General features: G+C 36.7%; 3 protein-coding genes across 3 annotated transcripts in view; 1 reads left to right on the plus strand and 2 right to left on the minus strand.

Moving 5' to 3' along the window:
- LOC115235330 overlaps positions 1–25,834 on the plus strand; it is a 108,108-nt gene that overhangs the window by 5,703 nt on the left and 76,571 nt on the right. The gene's annotated exons all lie outside the window — the stretch shown is intronic.
- On the minus strand, positions 7,856–14,385 carry LOC115235324. The gene is made up of 4 exons (XM_029807025.1): positions 14,254–14,385; positions 13,139–13,479; positions 9,472–9,582; positions 7,856–8,105 (listed from the first exon to the last, which is right to left on the minus strand). The coding sequence occupies exons 1-4, from the start codon at positions 14,383–14,385 to the stop codon at positions 7,856–7,858; spliced, it is 834 nt and encodes a 277-aa protein (XP_029662885.1).
- Positions 25,198–25,834, minus strand: part of LOC115235328 — a 4,362-nt gene continuing 3,725 nt past the window's right edge. The window contains exons 3-4 of the mRNA XM_029807030.1: positions 25,652–25,768; positions 25,198–25,494 (exon numbers count right to left, since the gene is read on the minus strand). Coding sequence (XP_029662890.1) covers positions 25,386–25,494; positions 25,652–25,768 — 226 coding nt within the window. The 3' untranslated portion in view covers positions 25,198–25,385. The remainder of the gene's footprint in view (positions 25,495–25,651; positions 25,769–25,834) is intronic.

Consider the following 25,834-nt stretch of genomic DNA (forward strand, 5'->3'; position numbering starts at 1 on the left):
ATATATAATAAAAGAAAATAATAAAGGAATGAATAAATCGAAATTTATAAAAGGGACAAAATAATAGATGAATGGAGTTTGATATTGATAGTTGCATTTAAAATCAGATGCACTTCAGGACTTTGATATTTTTCTAACGCTTATCATTGGCTTACCATCTAGCACAAGAGAGACTAATAAATACCCTCATTCTCGTTTTTTATCGCGCATAATGCACTCATACATAATCCGCAGTAAAGCGGCTATTTCTCAATCAGAAGGAAATCTTTTCCAAGTCGCAGATAGCCACTGGAAGCTCCATTATTGTTATCTGCGAATGCAAAAGGGAGAGTCGTTCGTCGGCATGGCAAGTTTGTGATATTCATCTGCAATCTTCCCCGTATATATATATATATATAGTACCGTGCTGAAAGAAATTAATCTCTGCCTTTTGTCGTCGCGCGATCGCAGTTTTATTATGGAGAATGCAGGCTCCTTCGAGCGATGTAATTATAGCGAAAATACAGCGATGGGGGAGGGGGTCTCGGTTTTCGCGGAAACTTCTATATCCCTCTTTTCTCCTTTCCTCTCTCTTCTCTCTCCATTATATCTCCACTTTGACTGCAGGTGCTTTCCGCCGGATGTGTTCCAGTGTTCGAGGATATAAGACCGCTGCCCAGCTACGCTGGGAGTTTGTCCTCGTGCGTCTGATATCGCGGTGAACCGAACAGGAATCCCGAATGCGTGTGGTATTCCTGTGTGAGCTTAGATACAGCAGAGGGCTTAACGTGCCAGCGAAATGTCATTGTTAATGGATCGAGCTCGCGTTTCCCGGGAAAGTGGAAACCGACGCGACACCGTAGACGAGATGTAATTTCATTATTAATCTCGTTGCTTGCGAGGAGAAGGGGGAGAAATCACGACATACGACGATGCATTCCGAAGCCTCCTTGATGGCTTGAATCGTGCTTTAATCTTCATCCGGTTCCTCCCTGTTTCACACTCGGACTCAAATGTTAATTAGCGATTGAACTCGAGATTTTTTTCTTAAATATTAATGATGCTAGACCGCCGTAACAATAGATAATTAAATGGCGAATTTGTGTATAACGAGCACAAGTTGCTCAACATATATAACTACGAAATAATTTCGCTGTTTCTCTTATGTGTGTGTGCATGAATAGAGAAATATATAGATGAATATATATAATTCGAAGAATTTGTTTAATATCAGTTTAATTGTCCAAATAATCTCAAAATAGAATATCGTATAAAATTTTCTCACGTTATGATAGCGTGTATGTTCAAAATTCTTTGATAAAATAAATGTTACACGCAATCTATCTATGTAGGCCGATTGATGTGAAGAAATTCGATAACGTGTCGTTCGCGAAACGGCTCGTACAAGCGATAACGTATCGAAACGAAAAGGGGAAAGAGCGCTTGTAAGAGGAAGTTTCGCCGCGCGTTTCAGGACAGGGCGTATCACTTACGGCAGCCGAAACTACCGTTGAAGGCAATCCCGGGGGCGCCTCCGGGAGGCAATACGGAGAGAGGCGCGTCTCACGACAAATTAAGTTAATCGGAAGGAACCAATTTTTCTTCGGGAAGTACTGCGGCAGTACTTGCGGACGACGCGATGCCTTCCCGAATCAATACTTCACTCGTCGCGAGAGAGAAGCCTCCGGTTGCAACGCCGCAAAGCGGCTTAGCGTCACTTCGGCGTCACTTCATATTTATGATGTTTAAGAGCGCGTTCCTTCTCGTATACTTTAGCGAGCGGACTTAACGAGAATCACTATCTTCTTAAACTTTGTTAAACTCGTTTGTAATATCTCAAGTTGTAATTAACAGTGTAAGCCAGAGATATATATTAACAAATTTCGCCATATGAGGTAAATTAGTGACACATCTCGACATACTAAAGTAAATATAATAATTCTGAAATTAATATGTTTGTATTTTATAAATTTCTCACAAAAATAAAAGATAGATACTTTAATTTTTATCTTATTAATAGATAAAAGAATAGAGAGAATAGGAAAAATAAGTATCAGGTAAGATCGTCTGAGATAAGTACAAAATGTATCGATAAGGTTTTGATGTAGTTCCGTATTAGGGATGTAGCTCAAAAATTGGCGCAATTTACTTTTACATTCACGTTTATGCATTAACATCTCGCGAAGGGGATGATATATTTTGCGCGCTATCATTGACGGCGAAACTTTTCGTTGGATTTCTATCGAATGTTGCTGCGAACGCTTAAAAAAGTTCCGGTTATAACTAACCCTTTTAACGGAATCTCGGGTTGGAAAGTTCGACCACGTAAAAGACGTCGCATCGAGTTAAGTCGCGCGATAAACGGCAAACACTATCAGGATTCTTCATTCAGACCGCGTTCATCTCACTATGCTTTACGATTCTGATCGATAATAAACCGATAGCGTTCCTGGGTTTTAAAAAGTAAAGAGAATTTATTGCATCTCTATTAAGTATTGCTAATCAATTGCAACTTATTCAGGATTAACTTTTTCAGTATTGAGTAATTTTAAACATCGCTACGTAATTTTCCCGTAGAAAAAGGCCACAGACTTTTTTTGAAATTATTTTTTGAGATATTCCGTATATAAAAAAATGTGTAAAGATAATTGAGATGTGATCGTTTTAAATTAATTAATATCAGCGAATTTAAATGAGTTGCATGAGTTATTTATTTAACAAGCGACTTAAATCATCATCTAAACCGTTATCTGCTATGTTCTTCAATATTTATCTTACTTTCATTTACATGCAAATTCTACAAAGAATATCGCGCACACACATGACAGAATGCATTAAAAGAAACAATTTTCTACTAAAAAACACATACAGTTATTTCAATTATCTGTGCATGGATGTGAAATAAATATGTGTGCATTATATTAATAATAATTCGCCACATTACAAAAATCTACTACAAACAAAATATATTAAATAAATACATAATTGTACATTTATTAAGTTGCATAATTAAAGACATCTGCGTGTAAAAATTCTTGATATCTTATCAAAAATAATTTTATCAGAAACCGTTAAATGCGATTTTTTTCTGCAACGATAAAGACTCGTGGAAACGTGTATTTATTTTCAGAGTAATACGATTCCCGCCAGCTAGCGTTATTTTTATAGCAAGACCCATAGAGGCGCAGGAAAGGGTGGAAAAGTTGTTTTTCTATTCGGCATACGTCTTTCGCATAGAAAGCGTCGCGTACGGGGTAGCTTACGGCGCATCGCGAGTCCCACGAGGTATGTCGTCGTCGTCGTCGTCATCGCGATGTGAAAATTCAACATCGACCGCGAAACTAGCGACTTCGGATGTCACTCGACTCGCGGCCACGAAAACGTCGCGCGACGGCATACGCGGAGAGAGACGTCTCCTCTCTTTCTTTACTACCACCTGCTCTTATCACCTGCGGGAATTCGCGCAGCGTAAACCGCCATAGAATCATACGGCGATGTCGTAGTCAAACGGAGGGGTTGTTATAAGCGGCCTACACACCACCACGCCCGGTTCTGGCCCGCGAACTAGGGCGGTGCCGTCGCGCCGCGCGGAATCGATATCTGTTCCCTCTTACCGAATTTTATTCAATGGCAAAAAAAAAAGGGAGGGAGAGAAAGAGAGATGTCGGGATCAAAAATAAATTTGCGCGGGGCGAGTGAGCGGGCAGGAAACCGGAATTCGTTGTCGGCGAATTGCCTATAATTGATATATTCCATTTCATGGCTGGTTACCGCGCGACTCAAATCACTAACTTAAATTCTAATTTGCGGTATCCATAAAACGATATTTCAGAAAATTTGAAAAACGATATGGTTTAAGTCTTCGTATCTTCTCTTTCCACGATTTTAAATACGCATCGATAGATGCCTACACCCGGCATCACGCGCGTACAAAGAAAGAAAGTAGACATGAAAGCGAATTTCGGCCGCTAATGCATCTTACGGACATCAGCGCTCATTAATTTTAATAAGTTCGCTGTAAAAGATAGAGCGGTCTATACCGAAAATGTAAAAATTGGATTTTCCATTTTAATTGCCGTTTAAATGGCAACATTAATGCTGCTCCGTCAGTGCAATTACGCCGACGTAATTTCCTTAAATCTAATTTTTGTTATCGCGCAGGTGCGAGAAATTAAAGCTTCTAAGGCTCCGCTAAAGTTAAAAAATGCAACTTTTAGAATTATATCTCATTATCTACCTACTCGAACCGATTTTGCTTCATTACGTACATACATATATAAAACACACTCGTCAATATGTTCGTGTATAGATTGCATTAGCGCGTTCTTACATCGTTACATTACAAATGCGTATTACAACGTAATTATTTGAATTATGGGAACAAGATACAAAGTCGGGCTTGTGAGAATCTGCGCCTTCTCATTTAATTCAATTTACACGCGCGTTCTAAATAATTTAATTTCCGCGCTATAATTAATTGCAACTTTACAATCGCGTCGCTTTTACAGGATGCGTGCCTTTTATTATGGGTGCACGTCGAAGTCCCTTTATCCGTGCAACGCCCAGAAAAAGGTAGAGTTGCACGTGTGACGAGGCTACCAAGATAGGTGCATCGTACCCGCCGTGTTATGATAAAAAGCCGCGCCTTGCGACGAGAGTAAAAAGGGCGTCCCTTACCGGCAAAACAAACACGATGTACGGCAATAAAATGTAAAAGCAACCTTTTGCGGCATAAATAGGGCGAAAGAGTATCTAACGGCTTCTCCGGTCGTTCAGCCGAGTGATAACTCTCGTAAATATCTAATAACTTTATTCGAGCATCTCTTATTCGTCGAATTACTTCTAGAATCGTTCTAGAATAATAAAAACTTTAAATATTTTATCTAGAATTTTATCACAACTATATATAATATCCATAAACGCGTTGAATTATTGAGGCTATTAATGGCATTAACGTTATCAAGAAAATGCCATGCAAGTCCATTTTATAGCGTTGACGCAAAATGAATAAAAAATATGGAAAACGCGTCAGTGAAAATTTCTTTTCAGAATATATTTCGTATATTCATGTCGCGCTATGAAGAAAAAGGGAAACGCATATAATAACACGTACAATAACACACATTATTTTCGGAATCACCGAGCCCTATCGGTGGCATTATTAACGAGCCTTGCTTTCGCCACGCAATCAATATATCGGATTTCTTTGTCAATAATATCAATAACATCGCCGCCACAAGAGTGTCATTATCCCCATGGAGACGCCCACCGGACATCGATGTCATCGAATAAATCCAGAATCAATTTCTCTGACGAGCCTATCGTACTGATGTCCCTTTAGCAAATAGTTACGTCATTTTTATATCATTACCGGTGTAGCTCGAGGGTTCCCTTTCGATGAGCGGAATATAATTTTTCATTCTTCATCCTGAAGAGCAATATTATGATGTCAGACAAGAACGACGAGCGAACATGAAAGAGTAAGAAAGACCAATCATCGAGGATGCGGAAGATTAAAGAAATCGGACTAGCTAAAGACAAAAAGAGTAAAACATGTAAAATCTAATTTTTAAACAATGGCTAATTTTATTAAAAATCTCATGAGCAAAAATAATTATAAAATTTTTACTTTAAATTAAAAGCCAATATCTCGATGATATATAACGCGAATAAAATATATATATATACGAAAAAGAGAAGAAAGAATGTACGGTTTTCTAAACTAAATTATTTTATTTAGAATCTTATATGAATTTTTGAATTATACTACTTGAAGTGATTATTTGACTATGCGTGCAAAGAAAGTAGGTTTCAGTAAAATTATCATCTCTTTCGCGGAGATATAAAGTATTTATGACACGTAGCAAATACAACATAAGTGCTATCTCGAGGGTACTCTCCTCTCCTTCCCCCTTCCTCGAGTTTCCATCATTCACCCTCTCTGGTACTTCTACCGGTTCTTGATGCAACGTCCCATTTCGTGTCGTATCTCACCCGATCCACGTCGGTCGTGCACGATTAACCCCTTATCATATCTCCTTGTATACTTTGTAGCAACATGTTTGAAAAATGATGTCTTCTAAATGGAAGTTATGGATAGAACAAACAGATAAAGAGAGAGTAAATAAAGAAGAATAAAGAATAATACCTTTCTAAATAGTTTATTGTGCATTTTATTTACATGATTTTTGGTCTGAGCCCAGTGAGTGTAGTACAATCTATTACTCTCTCTCTCTCTCTCTCTCTCTCTGAGCATTTAAATTAATTTTTGACAATACTGTTAAAATGGAATTTATATTGCATATAAATTTGCATTATATATTTTTTAATTATACTTATTATATTTTAAAGCTTTTGATATTTATATGTTATTCTATATTATTGAACACACAGGAGATAATAGATGTATTTTGTATATAAAGTATAAATATCAAGTATAAATATGGTAATTGATGTAAATAATGTAATTGAGATATCTAATACGCGCGCGTTTCCTCCCATATAAATCGAATTCATTCATGGGGTTGTAATTAAAATTCGGTACTTGCGTTTAATTAAAAGTTAGTTTCATATGACAATAATTAAATTTCTCTCTTCTAATAAATATGTAAATAACATACATATTTATTAATCATAGAATTACTAGTTATTTTCTCTGATAATGATATCATTCTATATCTCGATCACGAAATGCTATTTTTTCACACAATCCTATTTTTATTATTCGATCAACCAATTTCAATATCCGAATTAATCATCAGTACAATTCTATGCGAGAACAACATTTCTTTTTTTGCTTTATTCAAATTTTAACATTATCTTTATTCGCTTTCATATCGCGCTTCTTTGTAAACTTTTATTTTTGCTTATACTTTGCACTAATTATAATAATTTATAATAAAAATTATTATTCTCTTGGAGTTTATATCTTTAAAGTTAGTTTTTACAGAAGGATGTTGTACAATTCGCTTTTTGATCTACAATGCATAAGAATTTAATTTTAAACTAGCATTGTAATATGACATTTCGAAATGTAAGGAAGTCTCTATATATTTCCATAAAATATTGTGCAATATCGACGATGTATTCGCAAGAATAAAGCATATTATATCTCTTTGAATTTCGATGATCCTTAGGCCATTCTTTCCTTCAATTTCTTCTTATCGATATATCCTTTCATTGCTTTCGTGTTCCATGTGCTGTTTAATCCGATACAATCCTATCCAATTAGTTAAATTGTGCTACCGTGCTACGATAGCAATATAACGAGGAATTGTTATAGCTTGTTATGGAAAATATGTATAACCGTATCCACGTCGCTAACGTCACATGAATGCTTTTCCGGCTTTTACATATAGCAACGCTCCAGTTTCCATTCTCAACTCTGTTATTCGCGAATCACGCGTCATTCCGTTTAATAATATACTCGAAATCACCTCTCCTACACAATATTAGTTGTTTAAACATAACTTGTTGGATATTTTTCTTTTAACTATATATAATATTCAAAATTTATTAAATAATATATAAAATGCATGAGTTATACATTATTTAACTTTGTGACGTATTTTTAAGAAGAGATATATGAAAGTACATCTCCCGTTTATTAAAAATATGCCTTTTTGTGAAAGATGCGTATAATATTCGAAGCATATTGACACACGATGTGACGACAGATTGATAATTGACTACATTTGAATTAAAATTCATTTTCAGTCGTGCATCAAGGATGCATTTGTAATAGGAAAAATCTGTTTATCAAATCTGTATTATACTTCCTCTCGACATTCGTAACGATCGTTTACCTTACTCGGGCAGATCATCGGTATCATGATGCACGTTTGTCGGAATCAGGTTACCATCTGCATGCATCGCGTTACTTCATGCTGTACCTCGACCAATCCGCGGCAGACTCGTCCTCCATGCCGAAAGTTCCGGCCGCGGGATCTGCGGGGCTCGGGGTGGACGGGGGTGCGTTATATTTCCCGAGGGCCAAGTCGATGAGGGAGAAACTGCACTCGGGAAACATGGCGGCGCAGTCCTTGCCCTCGTGGCCGGCTTTATGTGCCTGAGTGTACGTGCGATGCACGTCGGGTTCGAAGGAGAACACCCTCTTTAAGGGTAGCCTGCAATGTAATGGATGATTTTTAGATCGCGAAACGTACGTTGCGTGACGATGATCGAATTGCGCGTCGAAGAGTCGTGGAAAATCGACGAGATGGGAGAGACTCGATTCTCATCTTCTCTGTATCATCCGCCGAAAGAAATATTACGGCTGAATTATTTCTCAGTCAGAAAAGGTGGAAGAATGCGCTCTCTCTCTCTCTCTCTCTCTCTCTGTCTCTGTCTTTCTCAGAAGGCAACCCTCCATAGAAGATCCCTAACGTTTTGCGAATTGCGCATTCTTGGCCGAGATGATGAGTAGGTTGCTCGTAATGGTCGGTTACGGAATAATCGGGGAGGCGCACCCCCGAGATCGTCAAACAGAGAAAGCTATTTTAAACCGCACGCGAGTCGAGTCACGTTTTTAATCCGTCGTCATTTTTGCGTTGCGAGAAAGAGAGAGTCGTAATAACATCTTATGTTTTGTATTCTGTACCTTCGTTTAAAAAGAATAGAAGTAAATCGGCCTATAAAATTCCTAAGAAAAGTTTTTCGGTCTCATTACATTAAACAAAATCAGATAGAAAATGAAGAATTTAATTATGAAATTTCTTAGATATATGATTCATTCAAGTTGTGTCATTCAATTTTGTGAATTGCAATACATATAGAAGCATCTGGTTTTTTCATTGCAAAAGTACATTTTTGTATAAAAGCTCTTGTATACTAGGATATCACTATCAAGATTCTATATAGAGTGCTTCAATATAAGTGGGTCAAGTAGTAATAACGAATTACAATCAAAACAAAAATGTTTAGGCATTAACAGCTTTCGCGTAAACCGTTTGAAAGTGAAGAGGATTTTTTTCAACGAGGGAATAAATAGCTAACACAAAACTACAAAACTATATTGATCATATCAAGTGACAAATAACGCGATTTTTATTTTTCAATATAATGAAAATATGTGTATTGAAACGTGAAAGATTTCTGCGACGAATGGCGATTTTCATTATCGTTTTTGTTAAAAAAATATCCCATCTGTTAAATCAAAAATATATTGTCATAAACAATATGATTAATTTAGTTTGATCTATTTTTTATAAAGATTGTAAATTGTCAAAAAAAAACTTATTGTTCATCTAATATTATTGTTTATCTTGCATCTTTATAATTTTTTGCATCTTCCGCCGCATTTGTTCTTTTTTCTCTTCTTCTCTTTTTTTTTAATCACATTATTTTAATATCTTGCGGCAATTAATATTTATCAATTCGTAAATTAAAGTAAATGTAGAAGAAAGATAGAAAAAACCTCGAAAAATAGAACGTCAATTCACGACTCTACGAGATGCATTTGCCAAATCCTTTCACTTCGTTTGAGAATCTTACGAGAATGATATCCGCATCATTTCTTCTATCAAGGTGTTTCCTTTTGGCATTAATCGCTGAGATGCTTCGCAAAGTGCGCGTAGAATGCATGTTCTGCCATCGAAGCCCATTCTGAAAAATAAGAGATAATGAGATGCAAAAGGTATATTCTGTAAAGAAAGAATGTTTGCAAGATATGACTATATATTTTTTTATTGTTGCTTTTTTACGAAAGACAGAGACAAAATCTTTTATTGAATTCCACCCTGATTTGGCAAAGTGCACTTTTTTGTTCTTTTTGCGAGTTGTCGCGCGGATTAGGATAACAATTTTTCTGACTTATCACTGCCACTTTGTGCTCAAGGAAACCTTAGGAAAAATGTGCTGAATGACGGCAGTTATCAGATTTCCCCGTTGACTTCAAAGTCAGACAAGAAAGAACGATATTTTACAGGATACATGTTTCTTTAGACGATCGATAAGTTCTGTTTTGAAAGAAAGTCAAAAGATTTATTTTAATAAACTTCTAGTTTTTTCTATTCTATTAAATTTCTAATTATTTTATGTTTCACGATTAATTTTCTATTATAATATATATTTATTCTTGCAAAATAAAAATTATATTGTGCTTGCTGTAAATTTTAGACCTTCAAAGATAAGTTAAATTATAACAATTTAGAGTTCTCTCTCTTTAAGATAACGGGTCATTCATTTTACACGCAATTGACGAACCCGACCACATCGGCAATCTGAGTAAACGTCTATCATTTATTTTCGAGGTTTTTTTTACGAAGGGAAGACTTTAACAGAGTAGATCTCGAAGAAATGAGATAGAATTAATACTACAGGTCCAACGTAGACATTTCATGTACTACTTTATCCCACTCATTCTTTTAAATAAATGAGATCCGTTGACATATTAGTCGTCTGTATATTGCCAATTTACGAATGTTTCAAATGTAATCCTTTAATTTATCTTGCCAACAAGTCTAAATACAATTTACTTTACGTTTCTACATTATTTTTCTAAAATGGCAATCTGTTATAAAAAATATCACACTGATTATAGAATCTGAATTATTTATATATACTAAAAATTATCATAGTTTCTGGCATTAATGCTTCTTTTGTTGCATTAAATTAATTAATCCACATATCGTTTTGGATGATAAACGAACGCTCAGCATTGAAACGGGTTGCATTTTCGGATAATTGCTTTATAAGCCTTCTCACAATCCGACGCTATAAGGATTTCCCAGTTAAGTATTCTTGCCTTGGAGTAAGAACGCCCAAGGACTATAGCCGTGGCCTTATTTTGGCTCGAAACGGAACGCTATCGACGAAAATAATCGGAGGCTCTCTGACTGGCGGAGGGTATAAATCTGGTTATGGCCTGGGTCGCGGAAGAGAGAAAGAGAGAGAGAGGTAGAAACTATTTTCCCATGGTCGTTGGGGTCCGAGAAACGGATAAATGGTCTGCTGGAGACTCGTTCAGAAACAACCCTCCCGCTATCGGGCCGCGGCTGTGGAAACGCCACCCTCTGATTCATGCCATCCTGAAGCCGCGCCACCGCCGTCGACCGATCCCTTATAAACCAGACGATGCCCCTGTCTCCCTCCCCTACGTACACATACACATACACACACATAGAAATGCGCATCATCCTTATACAACGTTCTATAGCGACCGCTATAAGACGTCTGGGTATAAACCATCACTTTAGCATCTTCTCGGCGAAGGAGTGAATGATTTCATGCGGATATTAGCCGCAATATTCTAACGCTCGCCTCGTTATCCCGGCCGGGATAAAGTGGAGTAAACGACGCTGCTAAATGTCGCTCGATAAACGTCCTTAAAAGCATCGCGAGAGATGCAATAAACGCGTTCCCGACAATTATGCGAGGTACACACAAATGGCCCTCCTTTGATCGCTTTACAACGTTAGTCGCAAAGTTATTTGCCTCGTAAGCGTTATAAATAATGCATAAAAAAATTATTTGCTTAATAATATCCGCTTTTTTAAGTAGAGTTGTTTTTATTTATTTAGAAAATATCACACACACACACACAGATTTATGAGAAGAAAATCTCAAGTTATTTTCTTTAAAACAAAATCAACTTTGAGTTGATATTTGCTTAATTATATGCAATAAAGTTTTGTGCATGTTTTAAAGAAATAGTTGATGCTGCAGGAGCTCTAATTACGTTATAAAAATATCTATTCTAAATTAATATCATGAATAATTATATATCTTTTGCTATCACGCGAGGATGAAAAACGATGGCCAAAAATTGATCCCGTTATAAAAGATCCTCGGACATATCTATGGTCTCATCCGTAATAGGGATATCTGTCACCCTGTCGCGCGTTATTCAAAGCCTTTCAGTGCCAATGTACCGTAATAAGTTCGTATAAAGATGCGCCAGCACGTTAATATTATCCCGTAAATTCGCGCGTCACGATACAGATAAAAGCATTGATAAAATTGTCATTGATTCTCTGATAGATCCTCTTTAATTTGTTTTCATGCTTTTGATTTTATTTGTAATTTCTGTGAATCTAGTTTGTGTGTCTTTTTTTGATAGATATTATAACTATTAATTCCACAGTTTTTTTTATGTAGTATTTGAGATAAAATTATTGAGAGATCGAGAGATGTCGGAAAAGAGTTACCATCGTGAGATATGATCAAAACTTTTGATATCATGTCACGCATATCACATATTGCGGTGACTGGGATTAGCAGACTCGGTATAAAATGTAATTTAAATCCCCGGTAAAATAATGAAAATTAATTGGCTAAATCTCGTACAATAGCCACATCATAGGTCCGTTTCATATAATACAGTTTGACAAATTGTAAGCCCACGTGACGTGACAATAAGCTCGTGTCTCTGGCTTCGACCGATGTGCGGTCGAAGAGTTTGGTCTCGTCGAGCGTCATTATTGCAATATATCGGCTTTTCCGGTTAATGCGGCTGATACGTCGGGATACGTCTCGATAGATGACACGGAAGAAACTGTAGTACTTCGACGGGTCTTCGCCATAAAGAGGCAAGACGGCCGTTCGATCGTGGCAGAGCCACTAAAGCCGCCGTTCTATTTTATTATCGAGCGTGTCTCTCGTCTCGTGAAAATTCGTCGCTCTCCCGCTCTCTTTCCCCAAAGATGCTCTAAAATCCAGGTTAATATATTCACTCAATTTAAATGGATGGCGACGTTGATCCAGGAAAATTATCGTTTTCATTGCCCGCGAATGCGGATGTTATTGTTATCAGGAACGGAAATAATTAGATTGTTATGCAAATTCTCGAGTATCTATTTTAAAATTTTATTAAATACAATTTTGATTAATTTGCCAATTAATTCTTAATGCTTTAATATATAAAGTCCTTATCTGAGAAATGCAAACATTGCAATTTGTTTCTAAAATATTTGAATTACAAATACTTAAGTGTCGTAAAATTTTATATAATCTCTTTTATTAAATGTTAAAAAATAAATTTATTTACATATATTTCAATATTCTTTTGTAATGATATTTTTCTCAACGCAAATATAATAATCTTGTTTGTTTAAATTGCTCGGATACAATCAAAGATTACTTTGGATTTTTAACAATTTCACCGAATTAAAACAATCGTTTTAATGAAGCTCTTTCATTGATCCAAATATCGTATACTCACGCATTCATGATAATCTCCAATTTGTTGTAAAGCTCCCTTCGGTGCCTCCTTTGCAAGTAATAGTACTCCGACTTGTGGTACTTCTTTCCGTTGGGCGCGAAATGTGTCCTGACGTCGTTATTCCATCCTGAATATTTCAGAGGGCCGTTCCTATTAGCGAGTGTAGTGAAACCGTAACGGTCGTGCTTGTTGCCAGTTTTAAGTTTATCGTTCCTTAGCTGCAGGAACGGCTCCAGGGCGGGTTTGCTCTCGTTAGGTAGGTCGTAGGAGATACCCCAGTTAAGACCCTCCGTGAAAATGTTGTCCGGGGTCAGGGTGTGTACCGTCAGGCAAAGAGCGACCTGCGTAGAAGTGTCGCGTTACATTTGTGGCTTGCCATTTCTTTTCGTTTTTGCATCTTAGGCATGATTTTTTTTGTTATCTCATCATTAACGTAGAATATTACTGCTTCCCGCGGGATAAATCTCTTGCTACGAATAAACTATGACGCGCATATTTTATTACACAATAATCTGTAAAGCAGTATTGCATGCAAAATTAGCAAGAATTTTATCTGCGATTAGAAATAAATCTTATTCGACAAAAGATATCTGATGGTAAACAGGTGAGGGACGAGTATCTTAAATTCCTTGAAGTTTTACACAATTTTTTTACACAATTATTATTACTTATTAGATTTTTTCCGTTGATGCTGAAAATAATGTATTACATCTCGTATAACTTATAATAAATGATATTAAAGTATGACAAGTCCGCCGCGTAGCTTAATTGGTAAGTGTATTTAATCAGTAAGTAATTAATGATCAAGTTAATTAGCTTGCGAGTGATGTCTCTTATAATCAGATATTAAATTAATTCATGCATCCATTGAATTTACATTTAAATTAAAAAATTTGTACTATAAAAATTTATTGTTAAAATTAATAGAGAAGTATAATGAGAAATTTAAATTAACAAATTTGTACTATAAAAATTTATTGTTAAAATTATCAGAGAAGTATAATGACTTTTGATGCTATGAATAATAATTCTGTTTCGATTTACAAGAGGAAATTACTGATATTATTTACATAAAAAATATTATACAAATATTGTACGACTAATACTGTACTTACGGAAAATGTAGAACCTTCGGGAAAAACGATGTAACGTCGTTTTCTTGAGAGAATCGATTTATCGTTCGCTTCGTACTCCGACAATACCAAGCAGAGCATTAAAAACATTAGATACGTGGCATTGTAATTCATTGTGCTATTCTGTAAAAAGTATATTTTGTGTTATTGATGCAACTAAATAAAAATAGCGCATTTTTAAGAAAAATAAACTTATCGATAAAATTTAATAAACATCTCTTTTCAGAAGACTCGAAAAACTTGATATAATACTATAATATTTTTATTTAACGAAATTTGTATTAATTAACAATCCTCAATTTTACATAAGTTTATACTCAATTTTTATTGTGCATGTGGAGCGCAAAACATAGTAATATTTCCTCTTTCGAAGGTTAAATGTGGGAGTTGGGATTAAAAGCTGATGCGTTTGTTCGACCTGTGTAAGTCTGACATTGACACAGCTGACGTTCGCTATTTTCGTCGCTATTTTAAATGCTCAAAGGTGATATTCCGCGTTTGAAAATTTCACAAAAACCGAACCTCTAATTTCGTCGTGTCAACGAAGCGCTCTTTGAAGCGAAATGAAATTATTTCATTGTCATCGCAGAGCGCAACATGGCGAAGGAGAGGGTGCAAGATCGAAGGGTTAGATGGAGAAGAAAAGGGGGTTCGTGGCGGGCGAAAACTTCTTCCAGCGCGAACTTGTAAAGGAATTACCCAACTTTCCGGAGAGCAAATCTCGGTATAATCCGTTGAGAAATTGTTCGACGACTTTCCTGAAATAAAAGCAGCCCATGAGCGACGCCGGTAATGCCGCCTTTTTGCGATCGCGAGGAGCGAACTGCCGTAAACCATCGGGGTTCTCTTTCTCGTTCTTTCTCTCTTTCTCTTTCTCTTGTGATTCGGGCTGGTGACTCCGAGCGGGCGTTAGCGATCGGTCGGGAGGATTAGACAGGAAGTTGGAATTGTACGAGGAAATAATCTTGGGATAAATAATCCGGTCGGCCACGCTCCAATGGCTGGATTTATCGCGAGTTCGCAGATATTTAAGAGCCGGCTTGCGTGGAATTTTAACTCTGGTTTCGCGCGTCACCTGCTCCGGAATTAAACATCAAATGTCCGCTACATTCTTCGTGCGCGAAATCGTTTGTTCTCTTAACGGATTAATTTTAAGATATTGAGAGAAGGAAAAATATATCGACAGAAATACCGATAATGAAAATTATGAAAATTGTGAAAAGAACTTGATTCGAAAAATATCGACTGTCCTTTAGAGTTTGCGGCCATAAAAAGAGGCGCGCGCGCGTGTGTTTTATCTTGCGGATGCAAGATTAATTTTTCATTCCGCGACGTGAATGCTGCGCTAGTGATTGCCATTCTTCCTCGATGTTAACCCGGAAAACTTTGAAATTGCCGGCATTAGTATCTTTCTCCTCCTGGCGGGGGAATATGTATGCTGCAGGATAGTTACACGCTCACGATACGCGTGTATATATATATATATATATATATATATATATATATATACGGAGAGAAGCGAATTGTACATTCTCACGTGATTATACATCGATCACCGTTCTTGCGTTTCCGGCCACGAATCCCATAGATCCTGCAGCAGGACATTATCCGCTTTTCCTTTCACGTTTGAGGGAATTTCGTTCACCCGCGTAACGACAGGCGGGATATTGTCGCATTCCTCCGCCGCGAACTTTTCATTCCGTCGAAACGGGATGTCAATTCCCGTGTTCTCGAAAAGACGTCAAGCTAAATCAAGAAATCAATAAGATAGAGAATAGCCATGTCTATCGACGAGGATGAATATGAGAATTTACGATTGAAGGTTTCAGCGTATTTATTTTTCCGAAATACCGCAAAATTTATAAAAGATTTAAAAATTGTTGTGTACGATAGAGAATAAAATAAAATTTTTCTTTTATAGATAAATGCATAACTTTAAGATAAATAGATGCACCGCGAAATTTATCTTCTATCTTACTCTTTCGACGTATCGTTCGTATGGTATATTTCGTTAATTAATATTATAACTTTCCTCAGTTCCGACTGTGGCTAACGCGTAATTCGAATCTTATTATTTGAGCGCAGATATTATAATCAATGTCAAACGTTGTACGCTCAAGTTGCAAACCACCTTCAGCAACCAATTAATTTGCAACGGTACGGGGGATTATTAATGTACTCCCGGACATAGCGTAGAATGTTTGCGAAATTTGTTACGTCACGGGGAGAGTCGATACTCTCTCCTGGAGCAACTATTTATGTACATTCGAAGCGCGTAGGTTCGTTAACGTCAGTTAACGAATATACGTCAATAATTTTCTCCATAATATAATGTAACGCGAACTCTCGATAACATGTATAATAATTATATTATATGCGCGCGTATATAATGTAATGTTACGCGAAATACAGTTTATTATTAATTCTGATAAATCGGGGCAAAGAGTAGTGTGATTGACGTTTGGCGGTTTTACACGAGGCTGCCAATCAGAACGTTAGCCATATAATTCACCGAGCGAGCTATCGAAAAATATACGAAGGACTTGGTCTACCCCCGCAAATTGCGATCAGTCGACGACTCGCCCCGTCGATATACCATAACAGGATACTCCGTATTCGATGAAAACCAATATAATCGATTGGTCCGTCGGCATCGTCAAGTCTCCTCGACCGCCCTCGCCATATCGCCGATGAAACAAGTTTGATTAGATGTAGCAGACACGTTCATAGCTTGGAATTCGATAAAAATCTATTTCGATCAACGAGAAACAAGTTGACCGCCGCCGCCTCTTCCGTTCTGGGATCTGTCCGTGATCCCATTTCAGGTTTATTACGGATATATGACGCTCGAAATGAAAAATATATCAGCACATTGTTGTACGAGTTTTAACTTTGCGCATTCTTTAAATTGCATAATTATATCGCTTAACAGGGAGATTTAATATTGTAACTCGGCTCGGTCAACAAAACTCAAACTCAACTGGGCGCAATGAATTTATAAAACAATGGAATTTCGATGAGCTCTTGTTCGAGCAGGGCATTGCAAAAATTATAATTACCTATATTGTAATGGATTAAGGGACGTAATGGATTATAATGGTGTTTGTAGAGGAGATAATTACTTTGCAAACAGGTCTATGTGTGTGTGTGTGTGTGTGTGTGTGTGTGTGTGTGTGTGTGTGTGTGTGTGTGTGTGTGTGTGTGTGTGTATCGAATAGACGAATGATGGAATTTGTAATCTCCTCGCGTTTATAATCCTTAACATGTAGATCAAGTTATCTTCTATACAGACATTTAATCAGTGGATAATTAATTATCCCGATTATTCCCCGATATCCGCATCGATCCTGGATATCCGTTTGAGGATATAACCGCCGGATATCCCTGGTATTATCGATACGTACTAACGTAATCGGTCGTCATCTGTCAAAAATATCAGATATAACATGCGAGATTCGCAAATTCCGCGGACATTGCTGACATAATCCGCTCCGGCAGGAAATTGCCCGATCGTGGTCCCTGGGGTGCGTCGAGCGAGGACTGGCCAAATATTTTTGTATAACGTCAGACAGAACTTTCCGCGTAGGACGAAGGATATCGAGCCCTCGCGTTAAGAATAACTCCCGTAATTCACTTCGGCGAACTCTTTAGGAAGTAGGAAATTAGTTCGTCGTGAAAAAATGACACACGGGAGAAAGAGAATGATCGATCGGTGACGACGATGCCTTCGCGAAACACAATGTGTTACAATGTATGTCTAATAATTTTCTGGCAATTTTTGTTTCGATGACTAAATTTCTTTCATCGAGTATTCAATTCTCTGTTGAAACATCGATATAAAGTTTGATCGGAAACAACAATGCCTGTGCGCGTATTTGTTCTTAAATACATCAATCCGCTAATAATATCCGCCAAAACGTTAGCGCGCGGTTCGCTACCTCGTAAATAGATTATGATTAATCAGTTTGTCGAACAGTTTGCCGGCTGTATTGAATTTGCCGAAGCCAAAGAATATCCCGACATGAAATTAACAAAGAGAGTGCATTATCGCGAAAACTACATAAAAGCGAAGTTGTACCGTTTAATCTCCCGCGTGACAAGAGATGAGTAATCGGCTTGAGGGAGGAGAGGATGCCTCATATTATCGACATCTCTGATAAACTTTCTTTTTTTATCGTCATTCACTCGCCTCCCCTACGGCGAATATTGAAAACGTCACTTTTTCCCGTTGAAACAAAATAATATCGCGCCGCTTATATTAAATTGACTCAATAAATGTGAGTAAAGATTGTTTCGATAAATAATATAACAAATAACGATATGTAATGTATTAATAAACGGTTAAACGCGTGTATTATTTTCTTAATTAATTTTGTCGTTATTACAGTATCGATATATAATACAATTTATTATATTTACGAGATATACTTTGCATTTACACGAAAATTTACACGCTTTGTAAATAAAGTTTTGGAAAATAGCATATGGAAACGACTCGTACGTGTTAAATATCAGCATGTAAATTCGCGAGATAGTCCCATAGATAGCCCCAGTTCGATTGTACGCGAGTTTGATCACCGGCCGAGCAATTATCCCAACCAATCTCCGGAATCTCTCCGTGTGTCCCGCGAAAACGAAAATGGAATTGAAACAAGCTGTTTTATTATCGTACCGCCGATGTGTCAAATCGCGAGTGTCGAATAATCCCCGGTGCTCTCACCTGTCTCACTTATTTGAATCTTCTGCGATCGTCCACGAGGGTTGCCCGGTGAATAATCTCCCGTTTCGGCCTGGGCCGACCGTTATTATCGCAGTTAGGTGAACGCGGAGCATTGTCGAATTCATTAACGTCCAGCCGCGCTCGCTCGTACTTCCGTTCTCCTCGGCTTTATTTAGCTGAACGATTAACGGCTCAAGAGCCGAACACTGCCCGACACGTTGCTGGGCGTGAACGTAAAATACCGCTCCACTATTAGTGCGATTAACGTTTCCGTCCGTATTGTGTGTGTGTGTGCGTGTGTCGAGTGCCTCTCTCCTGTGTCTGGACACGACACACGCACGCGCTCTTGTATCATGTGCTTGCGCTTATAATTTGAGAGCATTTATCATCGCGCACTGCAATAGGATTTTTGCCGATTATCATTATCCGCGTGGCGAATTATGAGAGTGGCTTGTTTAAAAAACTTCATTTCTTGAGAAAGGAACATTTACCGTTGAATAAACCGTAAAACAAATATTATCGATAGTTTGAAAATTTTAAATAAATTAAAAGATTATTTTAGAGAAATATCATGTATTAATGGTAAGAGTTACAAATTTTATTAAGTTATGAATTGAAAGAGGAACATTGATTAAAATTAATTTAAAAATAAGGAATATGTATATATTTCTATAATTGGTCTATCACTGGATAGGATTAAATATAAACTTGGATAAAGTTTTTTTATTTTTATCATGCTTGCGTCTAACAAATTAGTATCGCTAGATTAAGTTCACGTATGAACTAACAAGAGTCATATGTAATTTTAACTTGTTGGTTGTGCGTCAGAGAAACATGTGAAATTGTTAGACTGATTGAACGGCACCGGTATGTCGAAATAAAAACTTATTTATCTATGAGAGAAAAGTTTCATAAATTCGGCGCGACTACAACATGCATTCGAAATATTAATAAAACCCACGGTACAAAAGCAGTTTAAGGATTATAATTTCAAATATGTGAGGCCAATGGTCAATTCTCTACTATTTTATACATATATACGTGGCCAACTAATATCAAATACCGTTTACTTCATACACTGTAATACTAAATATGCTTTATGTATATGATTCAGATTTTGCGATTAAAACTCTCGTTTGTTCGAAAGTATGACTTTTATTACGAGGAAATAATAAATTTAAAAAACTGGCATATTTGTTTTAGGAATTTATTTACAATGAAAATTATACAATTAAACAATGATCTGATAATAATTTCGGAAGATATCAAATCAAAATAAAAAAAAATGCTTGAATTGCTCATTGTTTGTAATTTTATTTCTTTTTTATTTTTATATATTATTAATATCTTTCAAAATATATATTTTAGACGTATATTTATTGGAAAAAATAATGTTGAAAATATCACAGATTTTTCCGCCTAGAAAACATGCTAATAAATATAAAATTTTTTAATAAATTACATTATAGATTGCTTAGATTTAAATTTTTTTATTAGTCTGTCTTTTAAACCGACACAGTCATTTATTTTCTGTATATAAATTATATAACAATAATTTCAGTAGTGAAAATGGACAAGGATAGACAACTTCGCAATCATTTTTTGTTCGATATGCAATATCATAACAGTCATGATCATTAGCATCCTCGAAATTTCTAAAATATATATTCTTAAGTTTTTAATTCGAAATATCATCATATTACAATAATTTTTATAAAAACAATATAATATATATTATTATATATTAAAATTTTCGTAGAAAGTATTAATTTACCGCAATAAAAGTGTTGGAAATACGCTTACCTTAAAATAATTCGTATGGCATCTTCGATAATTGAAAATCCCGGAGGACTTAACACTGTTTCCGTCTCGCAAATCGCACGAAGAATACATAATCGTCCAGGCAAGTTTTGACTAAAATAGATAACGATAAATGTTTATTAAATCCAATTAAATCCAATCTATAGCTAAAACTAATGAATAAAATTTTCTGGATGACATCAGTTATAGTTATATTTGATAGAAAACATATGTTTGAGATATTTAATGCACATTCGATAAAATGAATATTTTAACATTTATCGAAAAATTATAGCTAATTTCCTTCCTCTTATATTCTTGAATATAACGTATGTTTTAATATATTTCAAAATCATAAATTAATTTATATTAACAAAAAATATTTCTTTTTACGTTAGTATAATTTGCCTCAAATACTTAAAATCATTTATATTTTGATATTTTTTATGTATTATCCAAATATTTTGCTTAGCCATTTAATTTTCTTTTTTACCTGTTCAATGCCAATTCAAGATTGGCATAAAGTTCGCGTCTATGTCGTCGTTTTAGCTTGGACGGTCTTTTGATCATAGCTTTCCTCAAATCTTCCCGACTAGGTATAGGCCATATCATATCAAATTCCAGATCGAGATTCCAATTGCTAGGCTCCGTAATCTGGATAGCCTTAAGCAAGGTTAGGGTTATCTAAATGAGCAATTCCACGTACATAAAATCACTGCTTGAATAATAAAATTATTTTAATTTTTTCCAATCCAAGATTATATAATTGAATTAAAATAAAAGAAGTTAATAAAAATTTTCTTATTTTAAATTGATATATACATTTGTAGATCAAACTAAATGAAATACTTTTATGTTTGTTACAATTTCGATGAATAAAATGTAATTCTTGACAGAAGCGAGGAAATACGTGTTTCGTAGTTTGCACGTACTGCTGATAAACTTAATTCAATAATATTTTTCGGTTTATAGTATAAAACGTGCTCATCTTCGGTTGCTCGTAAAAGCGCTGTTATCGCGTAAAATGAGAAAACGCCCATCTAACTGATTCCTATCGATCTCTTTCGATCTTGGTGGAACGAGTAGTGTGTGACGCTCTCATAAAAGTAACGAAAGACGGACCCTTCGCTGACCGTCTGACTCACCACGAAGGCACTCCCCTTCGGAAAAGCGAGCTCCCGTCTACGTCTGGGTAAAGTCTCCCCTGACCTTTGACCGGCGGCACTTAAGTCGGCGTCATTACGATGACACACCGCCTCCCGCAGGAGCGACAACGAGTCCGGGATCTCGGCGAGGATCAGGACGAGCCACGGGGCTCTCATTTCTCGGAATTACCGGACGAGCGGGCGGGCGTGCAAAATCGGTCCACCTTCCGTTGCTCGGAGATCTCCCGGGAGGCTCACGGGATGGAGAGCATTTTCAGAAAACCCGGAAACATCCTTCGCGGTTACGTCGACATATTACACTTGCATTTTGCGCGTACGAGAAACGACTCGCCCGCCGTTGGGACGACGATATAGGAAAGCGTCTCCGCGCTCGCTGTTTGCACCGCGAATTATCACGCATCTGGCTTGGAACGACGAGAGACAATCTAATTGCTCGGACGATTTAAACATACATTCATAGCCGTCTTATTGCGGCTTTGTTCGACGTAGATATATTATTACGAGATTAAAACAACTGCAATTATTTCCGTTGCAATTATCTCGCGGACGAAAAATTATCCCTTCAAACGTAATATATTAATCGAGTGTTAAATTTTTTGTACATTTCAGTCATATGTACGAAATTTCATGTAAGGGACTGCTTCTGCGGTTGTGATAAAGTATGCGGTCCTATCTCGTACATGGACTCGCACATACGTTCGTTCTCTGGTATATTTTATGTCGCGCCAAGATACCTTTCCAGTGGCAAGACAGAATAAATTTTAGTTTTTGTCAAGTTTTAATATTTCAGCACATGCAACGCTGATATACGTGAAAATTTCAATATAAATGAGAATATCTTCTAAATTTGAAATAAGACAGTTAATGTAAAAAGAAAAAAGAAAAACATATAAAAGATAGAAAAGTTAAAATTAAAAATAAACCTAATACAGAAAATAACATAGCAATTACGTTTTTATAATCTTTGCAAACTTTTTCGCGATTTATTTACTTATTGAATCGCCAAATTGGCGCTGATTTCTATGCGTTTTTTCGTATTCAATGAGCTCGACCGAGAGAGCTCATTAATTCTCTCGGGTCTCTCGTAGGCCATTAAAGTCTGACAAGCTGTCCCCCATATTGCGGAGTCCTCTGGCTTTTCCATGCTAATCTTGAAAAATCTCACCGAAAGCTCGACCGGTTCTTTATGAGAGCTTCATCGGCTCTCCGTTTTTCCTCTCCTTCCCTTCTCGCCGCAGTCTTCTATCCGCCGCGAGAGCCCTTAAATTTCGTAAATCTCGCAAAATATATTCAGGAACAGGGCTGCCTGTTTTATCCAATCCCGAGGATCCGAGTGCTTTCTGACCACCTTCGCAGCTTCCATCTGCGAGGTAATTTCATTTTGGGCTTTCGGATCTCCTTGATTCCCCTTTCTTTTCCCCCTCTTCTTTCTCCCTACTTAAGCCCATTCTTTATTTCTCTTTCTCGACGACACTGCCAGTTCCATTCCGCCACCCTTACCGGGAGAACCGCGTGATTTATCTAACACTTAAAATCGAGCGATTTTTTCTCTCGCTTTCGAGAGAACGATTCTTCGGAATCTTTAGTTAATCGCGCGCAATTGCTATATATATGCAAGAAAAAAAATTGCCACCGTAATCAGCGCGGTAATTTCTCTATCGATATTTCGTAATGTACTTTCAAGACTCTCGATTCTCCATTACGGTGAATACTTGGAACATCTATTAGATCTATTTTACGAAACACGCCCCATAGTTGCAACACGCTTATCCGGTTGCGGGTCGACCATTTCCTCGACGTAACGCAATGTTACCCCAAAGTCCATTTTCCACGAACATTCTGGTCGCTATTAAGGAAACCGGCGGACGCAGGTTCATCTGTTTAGCTTGCAATAATAGGTCGTGTATAGAATAATATACACCGCATTTCTCTCTCTCTCTCTCTCTCTTTCTCTTGCTGACATATCCGCATATTCTAAGACATCGTAATGCATCGCATGTTGCATGTCGCGTGTGCGAAATTACGCTCTGTTTGCACGTACAGTGATGGTAAGCTAACGTAATACAATTCCCCTCCTGAGAACGTCAGCCGGTAGTCGAGTTTACATCACATATAATTAGAGCGGAGTCGTCGTCGATTCGCGCGCAAATCACACGATCTCCGAAGCTATTTCTCTCGCAATATTGGAGTTGACATCGCGATGGAATTTATCCGAAAACTTCTCGCGCGTCTTTTGATCGCATGAAGATATATATGGAAGCATTAATATCTTGCTAAAAAGAGAAATGTTCTTTTCAAATTATTCAAAGAAGCTGCGATTAAAAGGACATCCGGTGTTTCCGAGACATTTCGAGAGAGTGATTTCTTTTCAATTAATTTTTATCATAAAGCTCTTTTGAAGACGTACGTCAAATTAATCGAAGAATAAGATTTTATTATCTGTTGCATCGGTGGAAAAGAACAGTCTTTCCGAGAATAATTATAGAATTGCGTTAAATTATTCGCAATTATTAAAAAGTGAATAGACTTTAATGCAAGATACACTGTATAATTTATACTTTGTCGAAAGACTCTCTCTCTCTCTCTCTCTCTCTTTCTCTCTCACTACGAGAGATCGGGTCTTTGAAAGTTCTGTTGTAATCCGAGCAATTTCGTAGTTGCAAGGAAATTCCAAGAACGACATTTACTGCATAATTTGAATTGCTGACGTCATTGTTGTCAACATTGTTGTCGATCTCATCACATACTGATGGTTACTATTATTCGCTTTTGTGACACGATATTTCGTCTTTTTTTACGATTAAAAAACCGCGCAATAACTATCCAGAGTGATACGATCTTCCAAGCTCAAAGAGTGCTTTGTGCAAATCTTACTTTGCACGCTGCACAGAAAAGGAGGTGGGTTTACGTTTAAACTAACTCATGACGTATGTCACGCGAAACTCACTACGACGATCCATATACCTTTAAAATGCATTTTAGAATATATGAAGCTCTGCTATGTATATATATATAAAGTAGACACAACAAATGTGAGATATATATTGTATATAAATATAGTAAATTTTTTATTATGATATATTATACATGGTACAACTAATTCTATTTAAATGTTTCAAACAATTAAATAGTAAATAATTTCAATACAAGAGATGATTGTTTTAATTTAAAAGGTGCAATATTTATATTGCAATTAATGTCAAAACTTAAAATAAGCACAATTAATAACATCTATTATTCCATCTATCTATGAATTCCAAGTTTCCTGAAAATCTTAATCTAAATCTGATAATCTTTGGTGTTATATACAGTTCGAGCACTTCGTTAATCTGATTACAACGAAGAAAAGATAGAAGAGAGAGAGAATTCTGCGTGATAGCTGCTCGTTTCGTGATTGTGTAAGAGATGATCGCGCTGATTGCAGCACTTTAGAAGACATCTGGACACTTGGCGTGCATTTCGTCGCAATTCTCATCCAAGTGGTAAGTTCGTTCGTATTCGGTCATCGGATCGATGTCGTAGTGTCCTCCAGGCAAACTGCAATCATTAAACCCGTCATCTTTCTATCTGACATTAACATCCGAGATATATTTTTTTTTTATTTTGAAATAAGGAATTTAATTCAATTAATAATATTAATATAAATATTAAAGAATTCAATTCAATTATTAATATTAATGAGACATTTCTTTACGTGAATGTAGCGTGCAGGATCTCCTCGATAAAGCTCCCTCTCCCTATGTCTTCGCGTTTACGCCTGGCTGCTTTGCAGATCGCCTTGAGAACGCAGGCCTTGCCGTCCTTCTCCTGGCTTCGCGATGAGAAACACAGGATGAGATTACCGAGTCGAAGATTCGGCGAAGAGAGGTGTAATTCG

This window comes from Formica exsecta, unplaced genomic scaffold, assembly GCF_003651465.1.
Source record: "Formica exsecta isolate Colony F162 unplaced genomic scaffold, ASM365146v1 scaffold218, whole genome shotgun sequence".
Classification (NCBI taxonomy): domain Eukaryota; kingdom Metazoa; phylum Arthropoda; class Insecta; order Hymenoptera; family Formicidae; genus Formica; species Formica exsecta.